Source organism: Loxodonta africana, chromosome 15, assembly GCF_030014295.1.
Source record: "Loxodonta africana isolate mLoxAfr1 chromosome 15, mLoxAfr1.hap2, whole genome shotgun sequence".
Lineage (NCBI taxonomy): Eukaryota > Metazoa > Chordata > Mammalia > Proboscidea > Elephantidae > Loxodonta > Loxodonta africana.
In genome coordinates, this window is record NC_087356.1 from 54662857 (window position 1) to 54678503 (window position 15647).

Genomic DNA, 15647 nt, shown 5'->3' on the forward strand with positions numbered 1-15647 from the left:
AACCATGCAAGCAAGAAAGCAATGGAATGACTTATTTAAAGCGTTGGAGGAAAAAAATTGCCAGCCAAGAATCATATATCCAGCGAAACTGTCTCTCAGATATGAAGGCAAAGTTAGGACATTTCCAGATAAACAGAAGTTTAGGGAATTTGTAAAAAGCAAACAATAAAGAGGGACTAAAAAATGTAGCCACAGATCTTCCATATGGAGAGGAAGTCAAGGTGATATAAAGAGATAAAGGTTAGGTTTAAACTTAGAAAAATAGCGGTAAATACTAAAGTAACCACAAAGGAGACTAGCAATCCTACACATCAAAATAAAATACAAGAAAAAAAATAAAGACTCAGCAAAAACAAAATCAACAACAACAAAGAGGAAAAGACAATATATAAACTACTCAGCACAAAAAATTAAGTGGGAAAAAGAAACTGTCAACAATATACAAAAAAAGACAACAAAATGACAGGACTAAACTCATACCTATCCATAATTACACTGAATGTAAATGGACTAAATGCACCAATAAAGAGACAGAGAGTGGCAGAATGGATAAAATTATAGTACACTATCATGACCAGGTTATGTATATTGATACAATTCACAGATCTTGGTCAGATCTCCACAGACTCTGGGTGGGGAGGGGAAGTGGGTGCAAATGCTCGGCTGGTAACTAAAAGGTTAGGGGTTTGAGTTCACCCAGAGGTGCCTCAGAAGAAAGGCCTGGCAATCTACTTCTGAAAAACCAGCCATTCAAAACCCTATGGAGTACAGTTCTATTCTGATACACATGAGGTTGCTATGAATTGGAGTCAACTTCACAGCAACTGGTTTAGTTGGTTTTTCGTTTTTTTTTTTTTAATTCAGATCTCCCCAGTTTCACTTGCATTCATTTGTGTGTGTGTGACAGAGAGAGAAATTTTACCCAGTTATCCCCTATGTAGGTTCCTGGATCTACTGCCACTGTCGAGATTCTGAACAGTTCTAACACAGGATCTTCCTGTTGCCCTTTTATAATGACACCCATCTCGCTCCTACTCCCCTAAGCCCCCAACCACCAATCTGTCCTCCATTTCTAAAACGTAGTCATTTCAAAAGTATTATATAAATGGAATATACAGTATGTAGCCATTTGGGATTGTTAGCTTTTTTCACTCAGCATAATTCTCTGGAGATCCATTCACCTTCTTGTGTGCATCAATAGTTTGTCCCTTTGTAGTTTTGCTGTTGTTGTTGTTGTTAGGTGCTGTCGAGTCAGTTCCAACTCATAGGAACCCCATGCAGAGTAGAACAAAACACTGCCCGGTCCTGCTCCATCCTCACCACTGTTGCTATGTTTGAGCCCATTGGTACGGCCACCATGTCAATCCGTCTTGTTGAGGGCCTTCCTCTTTTTCACTGACCTTCTCTTTTACCAAGCATGATGTCCTTCTCCAGGGACTGATCCCTCCTAATAATAATGTCCAAAGTATGAGACAAAGTCTCACTATCCTCACCTCTATGGAGCATTCTGGAGGTACTTCTTTCAAGACAGATTTGTTCGTTCTTCTGGCAGTCCATGGTATATTCAATATTCTTCGCCAACACCATATTTCTACGGCATCAACTCTTCTTCAGTCTTTCTAGCTTTCGCAGGCTTATGAGATGAATGAAAATACCATGATTTGGGTAAAGTGCACCTTAGTCCACAAGGTGACATTTTCGCTTTTTACCCCTTTAAAGAGGTCTTTTGCAGCAGATTTGCCCAATGCAATATGTCATTATATTTCTTGACTGCTGCTCCCATGGCTGTTGGTTGTGGATCAAAGTAAAATGAAATCCTTGACAACTTCAATCTTTTCTCCATTTATCATGATGTTGTTTGCTGGTCCAGCTGTGAGGATTTTTGTTTTCTTTATGTTAAAGTGTAATCCGTACTGAAACCTGTGGTCTTTGATCTTCATCAGTAAGTGCTTCAAGTCCTCTTCACTTTCTGCAAGTAAGGTTGTGTCATCTGCATAGCACAGGTTGTTCCTGCAATCTTGATGCCACGTGCTTCTCCATACAGTCCAGCTTCTCAGCAGATGGATTGAATAGGTATGGTGAAAGGATACCACCCTGATGCACACTTTTCCTGATTTTAAACCATGCAGTATCCCCTTGTTCTATTGGAACGACTGCCTCTTGGTCTATGTACAGGTTCTGCATGAGCACAATTAAGTGTTCTGAAAGTCCCATTCTTCTCAATGTTATAATTTGTTTATGATCCTCACAATCGAATACCTTTGCATAGTCAATAAAACACAGGTAAACCCCTTTCTGGTATTCTCTGCTTTCAGCCAAGATCCATCTGACATCAGCAATGATACCTGATTCCGCGTCCTCTTCTGAATCTGGCTTGAATTTCCAGCAGTTCCCTGTTGATACACTGCTGCACTTGTTTTGAATGGATGTACCACAGTGTGTTTAACTCACTTTAACAGCTGCCTCAGCAGACCAAGGGATCTGTAAAAGATACTGGTAAAGTCTTACCCTTGGCCTACGGAGTGTGTGAGAGTTGACTTTGTTCTGAAACACTCCTCTGAGGTTCCCAGGCATGCTGTTTTACAAACCTAAGCAGCTGAAGGGATTACATATGCAAAGAGGGAAGCTGCCAGGGGGAGGGGGCCTGGAGTCTGTCCTCACAACTAAGTACAAACCAAAATAATCCTCTGGTGAAAGGAAAAGGCTGAGAGCAGGTGAAGTGCTGACCTGCATACTAGGAGTCAGTTCTCAGAGCCAGAGCAGAATGTGAAGGTCAGCTCAGCTCAGCTCCTGCCATCCCTGGACCATCCCTTCTGGGTGGAACAGTATGTTTCTTTTGTGCCAATTACTAGAAAGTTCTCCCTTCCCCTGAGTCTGACCCACATCACAATGGCTTCTGCACACTGGCACTGTAACAGAGTTAACTGAATTTCTCCTTTATAGCAGCCCTTGGAAGCCTTCACACCTCAGCCGTGTACCTCCTCAGCCCTCTCGGTCGCAGGCTAAACACACCCAGTCCCTCCAGTCACTCATCAAACAGAATGCTTTCCAGACCTCTGGGCACCTCGTTCAACCACACATTTGGCAATATTCCCTCTAAGACATGGTACCCAGAACCCAACAGCATAATCCAAGTAAGGTCAGACCAGTGTGACCTTATACTGGCAACTGTTATGTTTCCATTAATTGTCCAAATAATACACCCAATTACCACACATGGACAATACAGGTAAATTAAATGTTGGCTATCGGGGACTGGTTGAATTAAAGATGATATACTCACTTGATAAAAAATGTATGCAGCAATCAAAAATGGTTTTTCAAAGGGTACGTAATAACACGGAAAAACTATTTAAGATACAATGTAAAATAAAAAAAGAAGAAGAAGAAAGCCAAAAATGTATGATTACTTCTCATTTACCCTCAAAAATCAGCTCAGATGTCCCCTTCTCTGGGAAAATTTCAAAGATAAATCTCTCCCACACTTTTTAGTTAGGTGTCCTTCCTACTAGTATTCCTAGCACTCCAAGCACACCACTGGTCCAGCCTCTCAAAGTCTCAAGCAACTATCAGTTGCTTAAGGTTGGGGGGACGGAGGCAGGGGAAAGGAGCCTGTGACTTTGCTCTATTATCCTAGAATGGGTTAGATATTTAATAAATGTGTTAAGAAACTCTGCGTAGGAATTTCAAAATGTGAAAATCCTTTTGTAAGGGCAATTCCCCAATTTTTATTTATATATTTATTTTTAACTATATCTTTAGCTACAGAAGGAAACCCTGGTGGCAGAGTGATTAAGTGCTACAGCTGCTAACCAAAAAGTGGGGAGTTCGAATCCACCAGGTGCTCCTTGGAAACTCTATGGGGCAGTTCTACTCTGTCCTATAGGGTCGCTATAAGTTGAAATCGACTTGACAGCAAGCAGTGGGTTCGTGGTTATCAGCTGCAGAATAGTAATCACATAATTATCCCATTTGGGGAGAACATTAAACATTAAACAGTGTTCACATAAATAGTAATATAACCAAAAAAAAAAAACCAAACCCGCAGCCATTGAGTCGATTCTGATTCATAGAGTCCCTATAGGACAGGGTAGAGCTGCCCCATAGAGTTTCCAAGGAGCAGCTGGTGGATTTGAACTGCCAATATTTTGGTTAGTAGACTGAGCTCCTAACCACTGCGCCGCCAGAGCTCCAAATATTAGTATAAAACCGAGCGCCATCGAGTCGATTCCGACTCATAGCGACCCTATAGGACAGAGTAGAACTGCCCCATAAAGTTTCCAAGGAATGCCTGGTGGATTCGAACTACAGACACTTTGGTTAGCAACCACGGTAGCACTTAACCACTACACCACCAGGGTTTCCCCAAATATTAATATAGGCACAGAAAATTTGCATGTCAAGAATAACACTTGAGGAGGAACAACTCAGAAAAGGAGGGTGAGAAAGATTGTACAACTCGAAGAATATAATCAATGTCACTGAATGGTGCGTGTAGAAATTGCTTAATTGGTGTATGTTTTGCTGTGTATATTCTCAACAACAACAAAATAAATAAATAAGAGAATTAACCATGTTGAAGAAGTTTGGAGACATGTATCTAAAAGCTGTCACTTTACCTAAAAAGCAGAAGTCTTTACTATTACTAGATACCTTGCCAGCAACAGAAATGTAACCACACCTCAGAATAAAAAGGAACACTCCCTGATTCTCATGGAAAAAAAAAAAAAAAAGAAGAACAATACTTGAATACAGAAGATTTGCATGTCAAGAACAATTAAAGGAGACTGGAATGTAAGCCAAACTATTTACAGTGGTTATATTTGGGGAACCCTAGTGGCATAGTGGTTAAGTGCTACGGCTGCTAACCAAAGGGTCGGCAGTTCGAATCCACCAGGTGCTCTTTGGAAACTCTGGGGCAGTTCTACTCTGTCCTATAGGGTCACTATGAGTCCGAATTGACTCGATGGCACTGGGTTTGGTTTGGTTTTTTATATTTGGGGAAAAAATTTTCTGAGAGATTTCACTTTCTATTTTGTACGTTTCTGTATCACTTGACTTAAAAAACACTTACTAATTTTTATAATCAAGAAAAAATCATTTTAAAAAAAGGCATGCACAGGTAACACCACATTGTTAGAATGCCTCCATATGGGTAATTTCCCCCCATTTTTTTAAATCCTCCTACTTATGTGAATCTCTGGGTGATGGAAACGGCTAATGTGCTCTCCTGCTTACAGAAAAGTTGAAGTTTTAAGTCCACCCAGGGGAACCTCGAAAAAAAGCCCTGGCAATCTACTTTTGAAAGATCAGCTATTGAAAACCCCAAGAAACACGTCTCCTCTGGACACACATGGGGTCCCCATGAATCAGAATTGGCTCGACAACTGGTTGGTTACTTATATGAGTTAGCCAAATTTCCTTTAAATATGTATTATTAGCCTTTTAATAATAATTTTAAGAGGTAAAACCAAATAAAAACATGCAGATGGGGGAGCTTACCATAGATTCTGGGTACTGCATGCTTGGTCTTGACTGACCGTGCAGTCAGCTCAAAATTCTAGATTGACTGTAGTACCAGGCTCCTCGCATCCAAAACATGGGAGGTAATTTTTGTTTTTTCTTGTTGATGGTAGTGGTACAGTAAACCAACCAAACAAACAAAAAACATGATGCGGTTGTGGCATTTCTGACTCATAGGGACTCTACAGGACAGAGTAGAACTCCCCATAGGATTTCTAAGGAGCAGCTGGTGGATTTGAACTGCTGACCTTTTGGCTAGCAGCTGAGTTTTTAGCTTTCAACCATTGCACCACCAGGGCTTTGGTGACACAGTAGCACCACCCCCCTCCCCAATCTGTGGTTTTGCTTTCCGAGGTTTCAGTTACCTCTGGTCAACCAAGGTCCGAAAATGTTAAACAAGTAGTGTCATGAAATCTCCCGCTGCATTCCTCCAACCAGCCCAGGGACCACATTCACGTAACTTATTACAGTGTATTATTATAATTGTTCTATTTTATTATTTTTGTTAATCTTACTGTATCTAATTTATAAATTAAACTTTATCATAGTATAGGGTCACTATGAGTTGGAATCGTCTCGACAGCAGTGGGTTTGGTTTGGTTTGGTTTTGGTATGTATGTATAAGATAAAACACATGGTTTGGTAGTATCCACAGTTTTAGGCATCCACGGGGGTCTTGGAACGCATCCTCCATGAAGAAGGGGGGATGACTTATAAGTGCAGCGCTTTACTCCTACCCCTGATGGATCCAACTCTGCTCATTTCAGCTATCATGCCAGGCTGCCCAGGTCTTTTGGACTCATAATTACTGTGTTTTTATGCAAATAACATCAGTCTTCTGTGTTAGTTTGCTGAGACCCTGCACTCTCCCCCTTCAATCCCCCAGGTATTTATGTAAACTTGCTGTTATGGATTGAGTTATGTCGCCCAAAAATGTGTGTCAACTTGCGTAGGCCATGGTTCCCAGTAGTGTGATTTCCACCATTTTGTGATCTGATGTGATTTTCCTATGTACTGGAAATCCTACTTCTATGATGTTAATGAGGTTGTAATAGCCACAGTCCTGTTAATGAGGCAGGGCTCAATCTGCTAGATTAGGTTTTGTTTAGGGACAATCTCTTTTGAGATATAAAGGAGAGAAGCCAGCAGAGAGACATGGGGACCTCATACCACCAAGAAAGCAGCACTGGGAGCAAAGCATGTCCTTTGGACCCAGGGTCCCTGCACTGAGAAGCTCGTCAACCAGGGAAGATTGAAGACAAGGACCTTCCCCCAGACCCAACAGAGAAAGAATGCCTTTCCCTGGAACTGGCACCCTGAATTCGGGTTTCTAGCCTCCTAGATTGTGAGAGAATAAACTTCTGTTTGTTAGAGCCATCCACTTGTGGTATTTCTGTTACAGCAGCACTAGATGACTAAGATACTTGCTATGTTAATTTTTGTACAGCAACATGTGGAATACGATTAGCATGGCAGCACTTGTGAGGGTACATCAAGGAGGGAGGGCATAGCCAGCAAACAAACACAGAGTGTGCACTTTATCTGAGTAAAAATACGGTGAGTCACCTGTCTTAGTTATAGCCGTAACAGAAATACCACAAGTGGATGGCTTTAACAAAGAGAAATTTATTCTCTCACAGTCTAGTAGGCTACAAGTCCAAATCCAGGGCATCAGCTCTAGAGAAGGCTCTCTCTCTCTCTCTCTCTTTCTCTCTGTCGGTTCTGGGGAGAGGTCCTTGTCGTCAATCTTCTCCTGGTTGAGGAGCTTCTCAGGTGCAGGCACCCTGGGTCCAAAGGATGTGCTCTGCTCCTGGTTCTGCTTTCTTGGTGGCATGGGGCCCCCATGTCTCTCTGCTCATGTCTCTCTTTTATATCTCAATAGAGATTGGCTTAAGACACTAATCTTGTAGATCTCATCAATATAACTGCCACCAATCCATCTCATTAACATCATAGCGATAGGATTTACAACACACAGGGAAATCACATCAGATGACAAAATGGTGGACAATCACACAATACTGGAAATCATGACCTAGCCAAGACGACATATTTTTGAGACATACAATTCAATCTATGACATCACCCAAGGTATCAGACTTTCCCTCCCAGCTGTGTGTCATCTATGAAGCTGATAAACACATGCTCCAAGTCCTCATCCAGAGTATTACTGAAAAGGAAATGGTGCAGAACTCAGGAGTGAGAGGCAGCCCTGAAGCTCACCGTCCAGGATGGCTTGGATCTGTGAGTGGACCCTCTTTGGCACAGTACTTCAACCAGACACAAATCTACCAGAGCTGTCTACCAGCCAGCCCCAATCTTCCAAGTGCCCAGCAGACAGGAGCTGATAGCTATGCCTTTCCCAGACACAGACTGTATCTGCGTTATATCAAACCAGATGACAAGTACACACACAGCAAGGCGTGGACGGAGGCGTGAAAACTGTTAACAACCTGATTTGTTGGCTTGATCCAATTGTGGGTGAATTTTTTTTTCATTTCCACTATTATTTTTAATTATGTGTATAATACATATAGCTACGTTTCACTTAAAGCCTTGTTGAAATCACATCGCCAGCTGTGCTTCTGATCTACCAGCTAAGTAACCTCATCAAAAGGGAAAACCAAACTAGTTTGGTGTGAGATGCTTTTAGTGAACTTGGGTTGGTGCCTTGTGCTCACCACTTCCCTGTTTAATGATGTGTTCTAGGATTCTGCTGGGGACACGCATCAATCAACACTGTCTTTGAAATACAGTTTTATACTGGTGTTGCAGTTAGGATCATAGGCTTTGAAGTTGGACAGATTTAGGTCCAAATTCTTGCTCTACCTCTTACTGCCTCTGGGCCGTTACTAAACTCTTTGAGCCTCGGTATTCTCATCTGTAAACTAGGCATTTTTTTCATACAGTTGTTGTGAGGATAAAACAAGATAATGAACTGAAGCGCACATAGTTAGTGGAGGATAAAGATGGCCATCATCATATTCTCCACCTTCTCTCCATCATCATCATCATGATCACCACCTCAAGCATAATCAACGCGGGCCAAAAGCACACAAAGGAGCCAAGACTTTGACCAGAGTTAGCCAACTGTCAACAAGGATTTTGGGGCAAGCCCTAAGGTGTTGTTAAGGAGAGACAGCACAGGCAGATTCTGAAAATGTGATACACTGAGACAGAATTTTTAGTAGGCACTTGCTTCTGGAAAAGTTCTTAGCAAAGGAGAAAGGGAAATTACTGCCCATGAGCGCTGAACACACACCAAACGCCCCCCACACCACTGCCAGCCAGGGAGAGGGCCCTGAGAAGCACAGAAGCTTCCATTCTAATTACTACCAAGCGGCTTTTATAATTTCACTTTGCACCAGTTATCTTAGAAACAACCCAAGAGGAAAAATCCAGTTTCTGGCCCAAAGCACACCAATTGCTTCCCTTGCTGAGTCCACTGGGCTGACAGCCCTGTTGAGCACTGCAACAGTCCAGATGGAATACAGTAGAGCCAAACATGCCCATTGCCGTCAAGTAGATTTCAACTCAAAGCAACCCTATAGGACAGAGTAGAACTGCCCCATAGGGTTTCCAAGGCTATAATCTTTATGGAAGTAGACTGTCACATCTTTCTCCCAGGGAGCAGCTGATAGGTTCAAACTATCAACCTTTCAGTTAGCAGCTGAGCGCTAACTGTGCCACCGGGACTCCTTAAAGCCAGACTACCTGGATGCAAATTGGATCCCACTATTTTCTAGCTCTGTAACATTTGGGCAAGTTCCTTAGCCTCTCTGTGCCCCATTTTCCTCACCTATGATAATAACAAAAATAGTACGTACCTCTCAGAGGCATAATACATATAAAGTACTGTGGAACAGAGTCCAGCACATAGCACATCCTCAATAAACAGGAGCAGCGATTGGCATTATTCTAGGTACGGACTCCAACAGCCATGTTCACAATGTCAGAAGCAACATCCCTGGGACCTGGGCTCCTTGGAGGCTCTGTTCCAGCCTCCCTTCTCTTCCAAGGGCAGACCTCCTCTCTTAGGAGAGACGTGAGCCAACAGTCTAGGCAGAGCACAGAGCAGAGAAGGAACAGAGACACCAGGGGAACTCCAGGACCACAGCACGAGGAAGCCACTGGCCACAGAGGAAGTCATGCTTGTTGGGGAGCAGAGAGAGAGGCCCAGGGGTAGGCAGCGTGACTGGTTCCCCTGCCACAGCCGGCGGCATCTCCACCCCATGCCCAGGCTCTGAGCAGATCCACCCTCAGACCATCCCCACTGATGGTAAGTGACTTGGGCTTCTCATCTATAGAAACAGCTATCAAGCTAGGGGGTAGTGCACCTGAAGGTGTTACAGGTCTTTCTGGGAAGAAGGTGGGAGGAAGGGTTGACGAAGCTCCTGTTGGAGAACGCAGGCTTCCGGTCCATCTGCAACCCTGTGAGGCCGCATCTCTGCCTAGAGAACAATCTGGTTCCCCACTGCTTACTCCTTTCCCCATTCTGTCCCTCAGGGCCCTGCACCTGCACACTCCTTCCCAAAACACAGCCTTTAAAGGGGCCCTCACTCCACACATGCTTGGGAGAACAAAGAAAAAAGGAAGTTTCAAAAAGTTTGTGTTTGGTTTGGTGGGGCAGGGGAGGAGAGGGAGAAAGCCTTGAGAAGCTGGCTAGAGTGGTCTTGGTCCACATGTCCTTTGTTAAGTCCTTCTCACAGAAGCCAAGCAAAGAGATGGAAAACTGAAGACAGTGTGGAAGAGCTTCCCATTGATGGTAGGTGACTGGGGCTTCTCACCCATAGCAGCAGCTTCTTTCCTTATGGGTCAGTTTCCCCATCTCTGAATGAAGGCAGAGTCCCTGGGTAGCACAAACAGGGAAGTACCTGGCTTCTAGCTAAAAGGTTGGCAGTTGGAACTTACCCAGAGGAGCCTTGGGTGAGATACTCAACACAGAGAGTTTCCTACGTTCAGCAGGGCAGGTGGCACTTCTGCAAGGGTGGCTGCCTCCCCCACCCCAGGAGTCAGACTCTCCATCTCCTCACCCGGCATCCTGCTAATGCTACCACCTTCCTGTGTGTCTCCAAGCTTTTCCAACTCAAAAACTTAAACTGTATGGTTTTATACACCATGCTGCAACTTACAAAGGACTTCCAGGTACAGTATCCCTTTTAGTCCTTGCAACCAACCTATGACATACATGTCATCCCATTTATAGCCACAGAAGTGAAGGCTTAGAGAGATTGAGCAACATCTCTGTGATCATGTGACTACAAAGCAGCAGTGCCAGGCCTCCTGGATCCCGGTTGGACACTCTTATCACCACATCACAGACTGTCTCCAGCCCCGATTTGCATACCCTGGTCCTGCAAGCCTGGGAGAGAGGCCCCTCCTAAGTGCCCACCCTGGGCTTACTCAGAATCTAGTAGTCACTACACAGGACTGTAGTTCCCTGTACCCCACGTCACACTGGGTGTTCCCTGAAGGTAGAGACTGGGTGACTGGGGTTTTTCTCACTGCTATTTCCCAGAACCTGGCACATGCTCAATTAGTGGGTATCTAACAAACAATTAAAGTGAATGTGTGACTGAATAAATAAATGTTTGAACAATGAACAGAGACTGCTCTGAGCAGCCAGAGCTGTACAGCCTAACCCACAGTACCTTGCCTTCCCTTTCACCTCATAACACCTGACTGTCCAACCCTGGTCTCCGAATGCCTGGGGGTGCTGAGTCTTACCTGGAGCAATCCTGACCTGAGAAGGAACTATGGATGTCAAAGCAGCTTCACAACAATCGTCAAATATCCCACAGGCAGTCAAATGTTTGGTGAGACCACCTACCAGTTCTCATTAAGGGTGGTAACAAGTGGACCCTGCACACCTGCTCTTACGCAGACAGGTCACACAACCAACCCCCAGACTCAGTGTGTGAGGCTGGGCCCTGGATGCCATGGAGGTCACAGCGGCAGGCACTTCCCCCTGGACTAAGTCTTGATGGGAAAAGGTGGGATGGGGACATGGCCAGTGTTGCCAGCCTTGGGCAGAGGCAGCCAGATAGAACTACCTCCAAACAGAGCATTTCTCCATCCATACAGAGATGGAGAGGAGCCCCAAGAGCAGCTGGGAACAAGGAACCCAGAAGCAACAGTGTCTCTATGAGGCTCCTCATGACCCAAGAAGATTCTGTAGATACAAGCAATGGTCAAACCAGGAGATGTCCTCACTGACTGCAAACACACACTGCAGAGAGACCCAGTGGGTAGGGAGGAATACCTGAAGACTTCCAGATGTGGAAATGAGCTTGGGCATAGAAGGCTATTTCCTCAGGCACATGCTGCCTCATGTCTCATTCCTGTACAAGACTTTTAGCATCACTCTCAAGACTAGGGACAGAGTTGGTGTAATGGAGCTGGGACTGAGAAAACATGGCACAATCCAAGTGAAGGAAACTGCAGAATTGGAAGTGGAAGGGACGGCCAGGTGGAGCAGAGAACTGGTCAGTGTCACAGAAGACAGGAAAATGAGCGGAGACCAAGGGGATGAGAACACAGGGGCAGCATCACTGAGAGATAAGCTGCTGGCTGTGGGTAGCTCAAAGGCATGCTGAGGTGTCCCGGCCTTGAGCCCGGCAGCCAGTTGGGGCATGAAGCGTGGGCAGAGAAGGGAAGTGGACTGATTTCTTCAAAGCGACACTAACTTGAGAAACATGTAAGACTCCAGGACGACCCAGCTTTTCCAAGGTCAGCAAGAAGACAGTCAGGAAGACTGAACATCTTGGAAGGAGGGAAGAAAAAACAGCCTTGAAATAACAAACACCAAACAGCAGCCCTCTGCTGAGGGGGCAGGAGCCTAGAGCCCCAAGAAGGCAATTATCAAGAAATGGTAAACACTGCAATTACAGAAAGGAAAACAGAAGGTGTCCCGTGAGTCTTAAAGCAGGGCAGAGGCCAGCCAGGCACACCAGCACAGCCTGGCTGCTAAGCCCACGCCACTAACCCACTGGTGGAAAGTGGAGAAAACAAAAGCTGGGGACCCAGCTGCTATTCGTGGTTGGGGTAGCCGCACAGGCCCAGAGTCTGGACCTTACAAGTCCCCTAAGGCAGGAGGCTGCCTGGAGCAAAGGAATGGATTTGAGGTATCTCCAGACTTGCCTAACACCAAGCTCCGGGAACAGGGGGTTGTGGGAAGCAGGAGCACACAGGAGCAGTGAGGTGAGCCCAGGGACGTGCTTTATCTGCAGAACAGGGAACTAGTCGGTGCTTCACTCCCGGCTCCGTTGTGCACTGACCTTCCAGGAGGTCTGGGGTCCCCCTGGGCAGAGAGGATGGAGCTCTGGTTTCTAGTTCTGCCTGAGCACTGCCCCCAGGTTTTTCCTTCAGTAAAGTAACTAACGATCCATCCCCAGCTCCATTATTTAAGATTTAATGCTTTTTAGATCTTCCCAGCTGTCTCCCGTTCTTCTCTGCCAAAGAGCTTCCTGCTTCAGTATCTTCCAAAAGGCTCACCACCTCACGACAGTGTCCCGCATCACTTCCCGTAAGGTCACCTTCCCGAGGAGCTCCATCCCCTCTTAGAGAAGTCGCCACCTCAGCTCCCATCCTGGAATCCTCCGTTCAGGTTTCTATGGCAGCCCAAACTCCCAAAGATCCCCAAACTCCCTCTGACCAAGAAGAAAAAAGCAAACTCCTGCAGAGGGGAAGGATGGCTAAAACACCAAACCCCTAGAAACCTCCCTCCTCGCAGTCAAATCACCCCAATCAACGCCTCTGTGCCCCAGTTCCTTTTGGACTTGAATTTATAGCCCAGAGTAAATGGAGGGCCCGAGAGGGAGACAGGGCAGGGCGGCGGGACTGGGCCTCTCCGGGAGCTGGGGGTTCCCGCCCTTCGAGGCTCCATCACGACTGCGCGCCGGGTCTGGTACCAAAGGTCTGCCCGGCCCAGCAGCCTCCGCCCCCCGCTCGGCCGGCCAAGGCCGGGCACCCGCCAAGCAGGAAATTCCACCTGTGTGGCCAGGGCCTGGGCGAGCCGGGGCGGTGGAGTGGGTCCCCTTCGGAGATGGACTACCCAGTAGGCAAGGTACCACAGGTTTACTTGCGCTTACTTACTAATCTGTAGTGCACAGATTCACCTGTTTTTCACATCAACGGCGTAGTGAAACCCATGTGAAACTGTGCACTACAGATTGGTAGGTAAACGCAATTAAACCAGTGCGTACCTGGTTTACCGGTTAATCCGCCTCTGGTGGGCTGGCCGAGACAAAAGCGCAGGGGCCGCGGGGTCGCAGAAGACACAGGCGCCCTCCCCTGGCTGTCCCGGCCGGCGCCCTCCGCTCCAGCCCCCTTCGGGTCGGCGCCCCGGGCCGTGACGCCGCGCTCGCCGCCACACGGCCCTCACAGCCCGGCCGACAGGCCTGGGGGACTCGAGGGGTCCCTGGCCGCGCCGCGCGTCCGCGCTCACCTGGTGCTGGGAGCTGTACCTGAGGTCCGCGCCCCAGCCGCCCTTCCGGACCCGGTTGCTCCTCATGGTCTCGGGCGGCCGGGCGAGCGCGCACAGGCACAGCTACCGATTCGAGGCTCGGGGTTCAGCGGCGGCCTGCCATGGCCGTGGCGGCGGTCGGAGTTCCGGTGGCAGGCCCAGCGCCGGCCGCTCTCACTCCCCCGGGCCCGGCGCTCAGGTAGTTTCAGGGTGTGGCCTCCGCCGCCCCGCCCCGGGTGCCTGCGCGCGCCGCACACCTTTCCCCGCTGGTCGCCCCTTTGGCCCGGCCTCCCGCAGAGCCGTAGAGGAACCGTCTCCTCTACGGTGAATGCTGCAAACAGGCCAGGAGGCTGAAGACGCAGCGACTTGCTTGTTGGCGGGATGATGGTGGTATTATCAACTATGTCCCACACACAAGACTCTTAGGAAGTACCTAGCTGGACTAGGAGGGAACGCCAGGCGATCTGCCAACGAAAACCTTACGGATCCTGACTTTCTGATGCCCAGTAGACCGTGCGGATAACGCAGGACAGGGCAGTGTTTCCTTCTGTTGTGCTTGGGGTTGCCATGAGTCCGGCCGACTGGAAGGCAGCTAACTACACAAGGATTTAACCAAGAAAAAAACAGTGAATTCACTCACTTCCTTCCTCTCCTGGAAGAGAACGTGTCCCATTCCTCCGGAAAACAGCCCTTCATCAGCCTCCTTGACTCCAGCCGTCATTTCTCTCCCTGGCTCTTACATCCTTGATCTCTCTCTCCACTACACCTTTCACCTTAGTCACCTTGCTTCATGACTAAGGCTCAATTATGCCCACTCCGAAACCAGACAAAAACCAAAACCGCCCCTTGACCCGGCCTCACCCTCGAGCTACTGCCCTCCCTCTTCCTGGAGCCCGCAGCTCCTTTCTCTTCCTGTGTGGGTGACCAGTGATGTGCGTTGCTCAATCGAATGCTCTCTTATCAGTTCCCAACACTCTTCACCCCACTGTAGCATCTGAAACAGATATTTTGTCTTCAAACACCTGCCTTCCCTGAATCCTGGTTCCACTTCTGGCCCCTAAATGTCATCATTCCCAAAGTTCTTTCTTCAGCCTGTCTAGGTTTTCTCTGCACTTTCTCCCTTGGCAACACACTTCATTTCATGGCTTTAAATAAGCAAATCTGCCTTCCTGACATTTAACTCACTAATGAATGCCAATTCTGTAAAAATGATTACCTAGGGCCTTCTCCATTTATGTCCCACTGTTTTTTTTTTTTTTTTAAATACAAAAATACCAAAAAAAAAAAACCACGGCACTGGGTTTTTTGGGTATTTTTGTATTCAACAAAAATTGTTGAGCACTTACTATGTGCTAAGCACTATTCTGGGTGCTAGGAAACAACAGTGAACAAAATAAACAAAAATCATGCACACCAATGCTCCTTGCAGCACTATTCACAATAGACAAAAGGTGGAAACAACCTAAATGTCCATCAACAGATGACTGGATAAACAAAATGTGAATACAGTGGAATGTTACTCAGTCATAAAGAGAAATGTAGCCCTGATACATACAACAACATGGATAAGCCTTGAAAACATTATGCTGAGTGAATTAAGTCAATCACAAAAGGACAAATATTGTATGATCTCACTCGTGAAGTTATCTAGAATAGGCAA

The 15647-nt window shown here is 46.6% G+C and overlaps 1 protein-coding gene and 1 long non-coding RNA gene across 7 annotated transcripts in view; one reads left to right on the plus strand and one right to left on the minus strand.

The window, feature by feature from the left end:
- ST14 (ST14 transmembrane serine protease matriptase) overlaps positions 1-14880 on the minus strand; it is a 69505-nt gene extending 54625 nt beyond the window's left edge. For 2 of the 6 annotated variants that reach the window (XM_064268854.1, XM_064268857.1), the window contains exon 1: positions 14628-14880. In XM_064268854.1, coding sequence (XP_064124924.1) covers positions 14628-14708 — 81 coding nt within the window. In that variant the 5' untranslated portion in view covers positions 14709-14880. The other 4 variants (XM_064268858.1, XM_003417410.3, XM_064268856.1 and 1 more) reach the window with 4 other exon arrangements.
- Positions 7964-12237, plus strand: LOC135227800 (uncharacterized). The gene is made up of 2 exons (XR_010317987.1): positions 7964-10288; positions 10730-12237. It is a non-coding gene; the product is annotated as an uncharacterized LOC135227800 (long non-coding RNA).
- Positions 14881-15647: the final 767 nt, after the last annotated feature.